The sequence below is a fragment of the Halichoeres trimaculatus genome, unplaced genomic scaffold, assembly GCF_033239565.1.
Source record: "Halichoeres trimaculatus isolate MK-OKI-2021-1 unplaced genomic scaffold, fHalTri1.1 fHalTri1_scaffold_3, whole genome shotgun sequence".
Lineage (NCBI taxonomy): Eukaryota > Metazoa > Chordata > Actinopteri > Labriformes > Labridae > Halichoeres > Halichoeres trimaculatus.
The window spans coordinates 28,876,674-28,888,783 of record NW_027437181.1 but is presented as its reverse complement, the minus strand read 5'-3'; the positions used below and the strand labels follow the sequence as shown (position 1 = coordinate 28,888,783).

The 12,110-nt window shown below is 40.6% G+C and overlaps 1 protein-coding gene across 1 annotated transcript in view; it reads right to left on the bottom strand.

Annotated features, from left to right (window-relative positions):
* The window catches only part of mafa (MAF bZIP transcription factor a), a 100,830-nt gene extending 93,287 nt beyond the window's left edge, over positions 1-7,543 (bottom strand). The window contains exon 1 of the mRNA XM_074666175.1: positions 6,170-7,543. Within this exon, the coding sequence (XP_074522276.1) occupies positions 6,170-7,137 (968 nt within the window). The 5' untranslated portion in view covers positions 7,138-7,543. The remainder of the gene's footprint in view (positions 1-6,169) is intronic.
* Positions 7,544-12,110: the final 4,567 nt, after the last annotated feature.

Here is a 12,110-nt window from a genome sequence, read left to right as displayed (position 1 = left end):
CCATTTACAGACATATAAAATTACCCCAGCAAGTCCCGACCACCTCATTACCAACATAACCTGCAGCCAGTCTTTCAAGGACAACTCTCTAATGACACGGCGCGTATCCGCTTAATGTCTATTTGAAGCACGCCGTGACTTTCTGCCACAAAGAACGAAGGAAACGTATAGAAAGAGCAGAGCGTACTCTGATAAAATAAGCCACTTAATTGATCCCTGATGTCTGTTTCATTCTGCAGCACTGAGTGTTTCTGTACTGAGCCTCTCATGCACACTGTAAAGTGAGAGGAAGGTTTTTTTTTAATCTATATCTGCTATAAATCTGAACAGGGCATTCACAGATGTTGATGCCACCTGGTTAAGGGGAGACACCTGACCACTGTCACTGTTGTTACCCAGCACATCCAATGCGTCCTCTGTCTGCCACGCTGTTATTAAGGGATAACGTACATAACCTCTCAGTTTTCTGCTATAATAAGCTTTAAGAACCTTATGTTACAAATTTTACATTTGAAAATCCAATTTCATAATTCTCCTTTTTGAGCGGATTAGCTTAACCCTTTGCACAAAAATGTAAGGCAAGAAAAAATGAATAAAAAGTTGAACTAATTCATCGTGCACCAACACCCTGTTACTGCATATGAATAAAGAGAAATCTGAGTTACACTTAGCAGTTAATGTCTGCTTTGCAAAGGCTTTAGTCAATGAACGTCATCTCACTCTGCCTGTAACTTTTAGTTTCAGTGGATGATGAGGGGGACTGACTCAAATCAATCAAAAGTTGTTTGTTTTGTTTTTATCTTTGTCACTGTCTAAATGTAGACTGAGAATGAGCATGTCTTTGTAGGCAACTCTGTATGACTCAGAGGAAGTTCAGAAGAGTTGAGCTCTAAAAGTCATTGGTTGTTTTGTTGTGTCTTTGCAGCCCCCCACAATAAAAAAAAATATGAATAACATGAGTGTGAGAAAAAATAGACTGTGATCATCATGGGAGTGCCACAGATACTGCTACACGATTGCCATTACAGGGCTGTGAGTGGATAAACTGGATGTTGCTCATTTTTGTCTTTATTTCACTTCACACCCCTTCACTATGAAGCAGGCCACAACAAACATTTGCAGCTTTAGCAAAGTCCTACAGCTCCCTCATCGTTCTTACTTTCTTTCTTTCTTACACTTCAGTCTTACTAAATAACAAAAAAAGTTGTTTTTTTCTTATGTATAAGATTTGTTGGGAGTCTCTTAAGGAACAAATAAAAGTAGCTGTAGGAACTTTCTTGGACTGTGGTGAAGTGCAGGAAATGAGCATAACAATGGTGGCAGTGAGCGGTCTGTAGTCGACTGTGTAGTGTACCACGTCGGATGTGCATCTCATTCAGAGGGTTCTGGGCAGAGGAAATGAGTGCAAGCTCCCCAGGGCAGGGATTACTCTAATGACTTTGAGAGCTGCCTTGTGTGCCCTAACTTCTGACCTCTGCTCATCCTCTCCTCCAAAAGACGACAGGACACACACATGCATGAATACACACTTACACATTTATACATGCAGAATCAGCTGACCCACACAGCCACTAATCGGCCGTCACACAGTGGGTGCTGTGGGTTAAGAGATGCAGAATCACACACAGACAGCTCCACTGATCCTCCTTTGGCTCCCTGCTCAGTCTGTAAAAAGTCAGACGCCCATCCAGCTCTTGTTTTGGGTTTGTCAAATGGGGCGCTGGAACTTGAGTGAGCATCTTGTGCTGTCAGGCCACATAGCTTCAACGTTCCATATGAGTGCATCATTGGAAAATCGATAGATTTATCTCTTACATAACCATTGCACACTGGTGCCACAGATAGAACGGGAAACATCTTTTGTAAATTAGATCTGTCTTCACGCAAATGTTGTTTAGCTTGTCGACTGAACTACTGAAGTCTTATAAGCGCCTGAACACAACAAACACCATGCTGTGAAAGTAAAAGGCAAGGCCATGAAAGTTCTGTGCTTATTTTAGTGTACATAGTCTGCAGTGTAAGGTTTCTTTAGTGGTGCGTGGCGTGTTTTCAGTGCTAAGGCATGGTCATAAGAAGTCTAAATGATCTAACCCACTGAGGGAACCATGAAAATAAACATGCTAAACAGCCTCACAGAGCAGCTTTGAAAAGAAAACAAGTTTTCATTTTTACATGCCACCCCGAACACATCAAAAAAGCAGCACACATTTTCACTGCCTACAGACCAGGGAAACCTGGCTCCAAAATAAAGAGGAAAAATGTTTCCTCTTTGAAATGGCAAGAGAAACATTTTCTTTAAAGGAGGCAGAGTAAACAATTATCCTCCTTGAAGTGATTCAATTCATTGTTGTGGTTAATGTGAAATATCAAAATAAAGCAGCACTACTGCTCAGATCAAATCGAGGTAATTAGATAAATTGAGAAGGAAAGAGAGCGGCTTGGCTGTAAATTGCATGGTGTGTGCATGCTAAGACCCAACACTGGCACAGCTGCACAGAGCCGCACTCACGATTTATCATCTCTACATCGCAGGAGCCAGCGGCCCACACCACTATTAATCATCTGCAAAATCATTTAATTCAGCCTGAGCCCGACTATTGTCTCAGTCTCTCCCCTCACTCTGGGCAAATCAGCCACCACAGCAGCACAAGCACCTCGGAGGAAATCACACAGAACAGAGCGGGTACAAGTGTTGGGTTAAAGCTGCTCCTTTTTTTTTTTCTTTTTTCCTCTTGGATAAGCTGTGTAGCCCTTCATCCCAAACAGATGGCGCAGAAGACGGCTTTTTTTTGTAAATTTAACAAGTGAAAATTACATTACTGCAAGTTCTTCTGTTCGTAGTAAAGAAAACAGTTGATCACTTGGTGTTAAGGCTCTAACAGTGTGGTTAATTTTTATGAAAGGTGCCCTTTGTGAACATCCTCTGCTCATAGCTGAGTTGCAGAAAAGCTGACAGATCCAGACTGAAGCTGTCCTCAGAAACCTTCTTCTAAGTGTATTTTGGCACATTGCTCTTCCTGTTTCAACAAACAAATTGTCCTGGAACAGTGTAACAAGATGCCCGCATGCTTTTTCTTGTCCTGGAGCTTACTAAAAACTTTTCCTCCTGTTTCAGACAAGTGGCCTTTTCAGCTGGAGCACCAGTGCAGAGCAAAAGTAATGCAAAAAGGAGTTAAAATGAGATGTCTAACCACCAACGTAATGCAAGATTTGGAACAGCAGCGCTGAGCCACTCTGTCCACCGCAGCGGCTGACTTACACTGGCACCTTCTCCGGTGCCCACTCACATGCCTGACATGACTGTGCCCTCTCTGAACCCCTCCTTTCTGAGGGCACGGTCGCTCCAGACCAACATGCAGGCACTCTGACAAACAGGATAACACGGGGTGAAACAGGGAAAGCAAAATGATGACAGGATAATGACAGAGAGCACACAGTGTCTGAAAAACACAGATGCTAATAACAGGCACACTGCACACACAGATCAGGAAGCCAGAGAGATGAAAGAGAAAGTAGAGAGTGAAAATGAAGAACATGCAAAGCAAGGAGAAATAAAGATGACGTCCGGACATGTAGGATATATAAGAACACATGTACACGCTTTCACATTAACACCTGTTTAAATTCTCAGACAAGCATGCACACACAGGAGCAGACAAACACACACACTGATCAGAGATCACATTTACAGCATAAATTGACATGATGTAATTATATGAATCATATCTGGCTCTTATATCCTCAAGTGGTGATTAGCATTGAAAAAATAAAAATAAAGTAAAATAAATCACACCATGTATGTGAATGCAAATGAAAATTCTGAATGAAAATGGTGTGGGAATATTAACACAGGCATTATAACCAGTATCATTTAAGTTAAAGTGTGACTTCCTGATGATCAGATTAAGAAAAGGGTTTTTAAGGGGGATCTAAATGTATGAAACAATAGCGTGTGTGACCTATTGGTACGTTATAATGTAGGCCACTGCGTGCCTGAATCTTTGTGTGTGGTTTCATCAACTTATCTGCAACAACAGACATGTATCTGTCACCTTCTCAACATGTGAGCGCTGCAGTGGGAAAGTGTTTTAACCTGCTCTCCTTTCTAACGTCCATGCGTGTCGTTTAATTTTTCCATCAGTGTGACTCTAAGGAGGAAAAGTGGTGATGCTGCTTCGTTCAGAGTGGCCCGTTATTATTAATTCAGTGTTGGCGTAATTAACGCTAAAAGCAGCAAATTTAAGCAAGGTGTAAATGTGAGAAGTCTGCGTCATGTTTGGAGTCTTTCTGTTCCTAACACAAAATCTATCAGGACAAGTCCAAAGAAAAGTGAGAAACGTGTTGAAGACAATTACATACATTTATTGCATATCATTTAATTGTATGAAATGAAAAAAACGAGCACATATGAACATCACATATGGTTAGTGAGTGAAATAATTTTGCACAGCAAAATATATATAATATACTATATAGAAGAAGAAAGATTAATGAACATATTCTCACGATTTATTGGCGAATGAAACTCCCTCGTTTTGTACATGCAGGGTGTCAATCCCTGACCATCTAACAATGTCCAGACATTATTGATTATAATAATTGTTATTGCTTCGCAGATATTGAGTTCGTTTAAGACAAAACAACAGTCTCTCCTGAACTGGTTATAAAGTATCAAAATGTTACGAAGGCCTCGTAACTTATTCTCTACATTGAACTTTTCTTTTCCTCCCACATTAAAACAGGCGATGGATTTTAGTGCATCTCAGTCCCAAAGATCGGCTCGTTGAAGACACACACATCAAAATAAAAAAGCATGGCAATTTATAATTGACTTCAGCTGAGGGATTATCAAGTTCAACAATACTTTTTGTAATACAATATCCAGTGGAGCTGTCACACTTCTGTTTGAAGCACATGCTGCAAAAAGCGCTGTTTATGCACTGCACAATACTGCTCTTTGTGTCAACTGGAGCCGAGCCAATTCCTCTAAACCAAAGTTAGAAAATGCAGCAATCTCATTAATAATTATTATTCTATATGCTCCAACCTGTGGCACGTTACCTCTTGCGACTTTGATTATAAAACTTAAATTATTCTTAAAAAACGGTTTGAATGCAAGGTGGGATATCTTTAAATAACAACATAGGCTTTAAGCAACAAATTTACTTCCAGGACAGGGTTTTGTTATTTCCGTGAAGTCTTTTTTTTTTTTTTGTCTCTCCGCTGGTCCACTTCCAGCAGGAATGCATTGCGCACTCACTGCAGCCTAATGACAGCCGATGGTGGTGCACTTCAACACAGCTGAAACGCACATACAGTTGACAAGGTGTGGGGGGAGGTGGGAAGTCCTGTCACTTTTTTGTTGCTGTCCCAAAAAAGTGAGGAGGCCACAAATGAAGTATGAATGCCATGCTGGAGTCATCCGAGAAAAAAAGGACATCTTCAAGCACAAAAAGAGAAAAAAAAGAAACCATACATGTCCAGCATGCAGGTACAGTTCAATAACAAATCTCTGTAAAAACAATGAATAGTTTGTGATGAATCAAGTCTTTTTGTTGCTCAACACAATAACAAGCAAACGCATGAGATGAGGTGGCGTCAAACGGCAGGCTCGCAGTCCTCCAAGTTTGGCAGACAAAAAAGGGGCAAAGTAATAAAAAGACAAAAAACATATTGTCGATGGATGCAGGTTTGACAGAAATCTGTACACTGAATTCAAAGAAAAATGATGAAAAAAGGCCGAGTTGAGGAACTTTATACTTGGTGCATGCATGCACACTTTGTATACTGCGGCATAAAGTTGGATCAACTTTTTTGAAAAAAAAAAATCATTTTTACTCAAACACTGCAAGTCTGATAAACAACGATGAAAAATGTCGACAAACAGGCTAAGCATTATATACTGTGTAGGATAGCAAAAAGAAAGGTTTTCTGAATATGCCTCTCCAAAATTAAAAGACAGACGACAAAGCCCTCAAAATCTGAAAACAGCCGCGGACATGAGTAAACTCGTTTGAAAAAAAAAAGTATAAAATGAAAAAATCGAAAAGTTGATAAATTAGTTCTTGGTCTAGGCAAATGAAAAAAAAGTTTGATAATGAAAAACTTATTTTAAGCTGGAGTGAGTAACTCATCTGATATTCTTTTTCGCGGATGTGTCGAGACTCACATGAAAAACTCCGGGGATGAGGGGTTGTTGTCGCTGCTGGATCCATTTTCTCTGAAGCCGTTGCTGATGAGCTTCTCATACTTTTCTTTGTACGCGTCCCTCTCCCGGACCAGCCTGGAGATCTCCTGCTTTAGGTGGTCGACCTGCTGGATGAGTTGAGTCTTCTCCCCCTCCAGGACGTGCCGCTGCTGCACCCGCTTGTACCGGCAGGACTGCGCGTAGCCTCTGTTCTTTAGGGTCCTCCTCTTCTGTTTCAACCGGATCACTTCTTCCTTGCTGACCCCCCGTAGCTGCCGGTTCAGCTCCCGCACGGACATGGTGACCAGCTGCTCGTCCGAAAACCGATCGTCCAGGCGCATGTGTGGGTGAATTGTCCCCGAGGTGCCGTTGGACTGGACGCCCTGCGCCTGGTGGTGGCTGCCGCTGTGGTGGTGATGGTGGTGGTGGTGGTGTTGCGCTCCGTTCTGAGCGGCTGCCGCAGCGATGACTGCAGACACTACCGCTGCGGCGGAGCCCATCTCTTCCCCGGCCATGGTGCCTCCTGCTCCGGCTGCCCCAGCAAACTGCTGTCCCCTGGCATAGCCATCGAAGGACTGGAGCTGGTGACTGCTGTTGATCAGCGCCTCGACTGCGTCTTCGGGGCTGAAGCCCAGCGCCTCTGGATTCAACTGCTGTTGGTAACCGGACATCCAGTAGAAATCCTCTATGTGTGTCTTCTGCTCGCTCCCCGAGCCCGGACTGGGCGCCGAGAAGCTTGGGGAAGGGGGCACCGAGCTGCACGGCGTGCTCATCGGGGTGGAAGACAAGGATCCCCCGGCGATAAGGCGACTGCACTGGCTGATGTTGCGATCGGGCTCCACCGGCTCCTTTTTCACTTCAAACTTCATCAGATCGAAGTCATTAACATATTCCATGGCCAGGGGACTGGTGGGCAGGTCGGAGTTGCTCATTGCCAGCTCTGATGCCATCCTCTTGCTGCTGCTGACAGTCCTCCAAACGGGGTGAAGCGCAGCTGTCAAACTGGGTTGGTTGTGAAGAACGTGAGCCAGTTTGATTTTTGAGCGTTTGTCTTGAAAACTGAGAAATGAGCTTTTCAGCGTCCTTCTTGCAGGCGTGTGAGAGGAGTTTTTCTGAGCAGAGTCTATTGCACAGACACAGCAGTGCCGCGCGCACGAGTAGCGGAGTCCTTTTTCAGCATGTGAATTCGGCGGTTTTGGATTTCAAACATTTAACACTTTACGGTTTCCTCATGAATGCATTGCGCACGCGGAGAGGGAGAGCAGCCGAAAGTCAGGGAGTGAATGCAGCCTCGCACGTTAGAAGCCGCTGACTGGTGGGGCGATTTTTTAGAGGGATCACACAGCAGATGAGTTTAAGAGCATTGTAGCAGCCCTGACGTCAGGCTGCGAAATTGACTCGGACGAAGAGCCAATAGGGTCGCACACTCCGAGAGCTAATTAGCATATTAGTAGCCCACAGAAACAAAACTTTTCGCAACTGTCAAAGGCCATCAGCTGACTGTCAGCTGGGACACGGACTCTTAACTCTTTATCTGCTAAAACTTTAACTTTAAGCGTTGTTTGTTTAAAGAATAATCATTTATCATTGTTTGTTTACTCGGATTCATGTGGAAAGAAGCGAAGCGAGCATGCTTCAGATATCTATACAGGAGCATTATTCATGGATCATTTATCGACAAGAGACTACAGAATAGAATAGGATAGATAGTTCGACAAATTGACAGATAGATGGATTGATAGATGGATGGTAAGAGATATAGTTCAAGCGAGAGATCGAGAGATGGATATCTATTCTTTTGTTGTTGTTGTTGTTATTTGTTTTGCTTTACAAACTCTACAAAGTGAATCATGAAGGTTTTATCTTAAAGAAAGTAGAGTCTGACGTGTTTGCTCAAAAACTTTCTCATATTTCATCTCATTTTTGTTGTTTCTTAAAACTGCATATTGACAGATGTCCCTCCATGAAGAGTCGCTCTAACTCGTTGAAGGTCGTGCTAATTATCTTTATTTTATCATATGAAAACTATAGTTTATCATACAGACGTACACAAAATTAACAGTATTATACGGTAAGCTCAGGCTCCGTTGACAAAAAGTATGAAAGGTGGATTGAGGAGGCTTGTTATGCCTTTGCGCACCATTATAAAACTCAACACTGCCACCTTTTGGACATGCCAGGGCATGGGATCCCTCCTTTCAATCACTGTAATCCACACAAATGTTCAAAAACAGGGTGAGAACTCATAAAGAGAAGAAGAAAAACACATTTTTTTCTCACAGCACACACCAAAAAGATGTTTTTTTTTTTTGTCTGTATTTTATTTGGGAGATCTTGAATCTTTGAGCAGTTACATAAGAGAGTCAGAACTGAGTGGCAGGATCCATGTCAGTGAACCCAGTGTTCTTTCCAAACTGATCTTATGTCCCGCAGCCATAAACACCACTTTATCTGAGCACCAGTTGTTGTGGAGTCATATAAACCACTCTTGAACATTGCATCTTATCTCAGTACAGAGGTCTCCTACTTTTAATTGACTTGAATACAACAGTAACATAAGGCAGTCTGGATATTCACTGTGTATCCAGTGCCACTGTGAATGGTGTGGATTAAACACCCCAAACAATCCTCAGTCTTAACTGTGAATGGTTCATTTTATCTCAAGTGTCCCCTTAATGTATAATTGTAATTTATGTAAGAATTTGAGTCGTGAATGTAATTTAGAAAAATGTCATTATTCATCATGAGTGCTTTACATTCACACACATTCAACAGTAAAGATGACTTCACTGAAAAGGACTTACACTGGCATGCCAGGGAAGCCAATTGTTTCTGCGTTAAAGACAATATCCAGTTAACCAATGACACATGGCAGTTTGCTCATTCAATAATAATGCATTTGGTTTGAGAAAAGAGTGATGTAAGCTACACCGAGGCTTCGTCTCTCTGACCAGTCAGTGTTGATTTCTTTTGTGGCCTCCTCTGACATGCTGCTGACAAATAACCGTTTCTTTCCTGTGACAAAAGCCTATAATCATAGTCTCCCTCTCCTTCCCTCTTCCCCCTCTTCTCCCTCCCTCTTCTCTAAGTGTATGACCTCATCAGTGCCACGGTGTATTTTTAGATTTGGGGGTGCATGCTATTTAATGACAGGCCAAATCAGTCACATCCCTGCTGCCAAAAGCTGCGGAAGATGATCCTGCCAATCACAGAGATATTTTCATAACCATATGGCGCTGTGGTTGTTCTGAACTACAGATTAAAAGGTGTCCTCCAGTTATTTTCTAATTTAAATGAAGTGGAAACACTACCTTGTTCTTTCTGTTTTCTGTCAAAACTGTCAGCACAAGAGCACATATGAAGTATTGTGAATATAGGATGTGTTAATTTTGACAGAAAAGAAAAAAAAATGATACTGAGGAAAGTTGTAAGTTGATGTGACATTACAGATGATCTGACATACACAGTCTTGAGTTGCAGAGAGTTTTTATAAGGTCTTAACTGATGCAGATAGTTACAGGAGTATGTTTGACTCCAACAGAAGTCAAAAGTACCCCATTGTTTCTATTCCATTCTGTGTCCTCGTCGTCTGTTTGGGCTTACCTGTTCATGGGAAGGCGCAGCAGCAGCCCACTCCCTGGGGTACGGCCACAGTAGAGCGGGACTAATACACAAATGAAGGGAGAGCTCATTAGTCATGACAGAAGAAAGTGGCGGACCTAATTTAGCTGCTTTTGTGTCTTTGAAGTTATTGATGATGCAGAGCAGAGAGGGATCTACAGTATGTGGAGAGGATCTGTGAGGAGAACGTGTGGAACCAGAGAGGAAGAGGTTCTTGTAATGAGGCAGAAAAGAACTGAAAAATTACCAAACCATTTAAAGGGTCAATTCCATTTCCAGAAATGTTTTTGTAATTTGCAAATGTGGAATATTTTTGAAACCATAGCAGCCAAAGGACATGGAGGAGTGAGGTTGTTAGACAGAGACAGCAAATACAAATTTCTCTTATTTCAGGCTGATCAGGTTTGATAGTTTGCATTGCAAAGAATGCTTTTCATGTGGATGCACATTTTCACAGCTTCAAAACCTGTGGCTAAAGTACTTTAATGACCAATGTAAAAAAAAAAATATCGTCCATGGTTCAAAAAAAAAAAAAACATCTTCCAAACACTCCCAATAGTTTCCTCAAAACATCTAAAGCAGGCCACTTACCTCATAGTTAAACACAAAATGTATTCTTGAAATTTACAGAAAATGTCTTTACACTTTCATGAAGCATCTGAAGAATAAAAAAGTCATTGTTCACTTTAAAAGGGTGTAAGGTAGTCTCAGTTTATAATCCCTCTGAAGCCTGCTTTTCACCAGAATTCCATTGATTTATTCCCATAATAAGTAGAGAGGCCATATAAGTGTTAGCATAGAGATCAAAATTCAACTTTTGTGCACTTAAAAACTTTTATTCTTACCCCTGGTAAGTACACAGGGACTCAGGGCTGTCTCTCTGGAAAATCTGGAAGTCTTTGAAGGTCTCTCTGAAACGCACATTAAAAAGCATCAAAACGAAAAAGTATATCTCATAAAATCATAAGAAAAAAACAAACAGTAATAAAAATACTGGACATCAACCATCACAGCGTGTGTGTATGAATGAAAAAAAAAAAAAAACACTCTTGAAGGGGGGATATCCAATCTGGCCTGCTGGATGACTTTGCAAAACATAAAATTACAGAGAGGAGAAGCTGTGGTACAGAAGTTTGTTCATGTGAGGCAGGGGGATAACTTAACTGTTTTCCTTAACTTAGTCTTAAGGTTGTATGATGAGGTGTGTCAGCTCCCTGTTAGAACAAAAATAAGGAAAAAGTGTTAAAATCAAACAATTCCTACATCTTGACAAGCTGTTTTGGTCATAAAGTAAAAAAAGGTATTGTTCAGTTTCAGACACCTGTGACTAAATCATTTGTGACTAATCATATATATATATATATATATATATATATATATATATATATATATATATATATATATATATATATATATATATATATATATATGTATATATATATTTATATATATATATATATATATATATATATATATATATATATATATATATATATATATATATATATATATATATATATGTATATATACACTGTGATATGGGAAAATGATAAACTGAGGTAAAATATTGTTGCAACTGCTCTTTCTTTTTCAAAGAATATCAGGTTTCCTAAAGTTTGTTGAAAAAAAAAATAAATAAGGGGGGAAGGAAAGAAAAAAGTGAACAATTTTGTTTCTTTTCAATTTAAAAAAAAAAAAAAAAACTTTTTGGCCGTTGTTATCTATAACCGTGATTAACAATACTTTGCTTTACTAGTTCAGCCCATATGAGATCAAACTAGGCTGTATGTGGACTCAACTAAAATAAATTTGACAACCGTGTCCTAGATCATCTCACTGTGTCAGTCAGAAGTGTCTCTATCTAGGTAAAAAAAAAAAAAAAAAAGGTTTCTCTGCTTTTCTTACAATGTCTGCAGTTGTATCTGTTCCTGCATTCAAACCCGAGGTTACTGCCTGTTGTCTTGATCTTAGTGACACTTAAAAATGACTTGTGATGTAGTCTCGCAGTGAAAACATAACAAAAGACAACCACCAAGATTTTTTAAGGACCAGAACCAGGTTGGAAGTCAAAGGCTAACCAGGTTGTGGTTATTACACAAGAGTAGAGAAAGGATTCCAGGAGAAGCTCAGGAATTATGTTATCATGTCAAACAATTCCACACAAATATTTCATTGTACTGTCTGCAGTGACAGTTTACTTCTTTTACGGGTGCAGAGATATACCAGACATCTGTCAATGAATTGCGATAACCTCCAGAGAAAGAGCTTTGAAATGTCAACAAATCCAAATCCTTTAACCCAA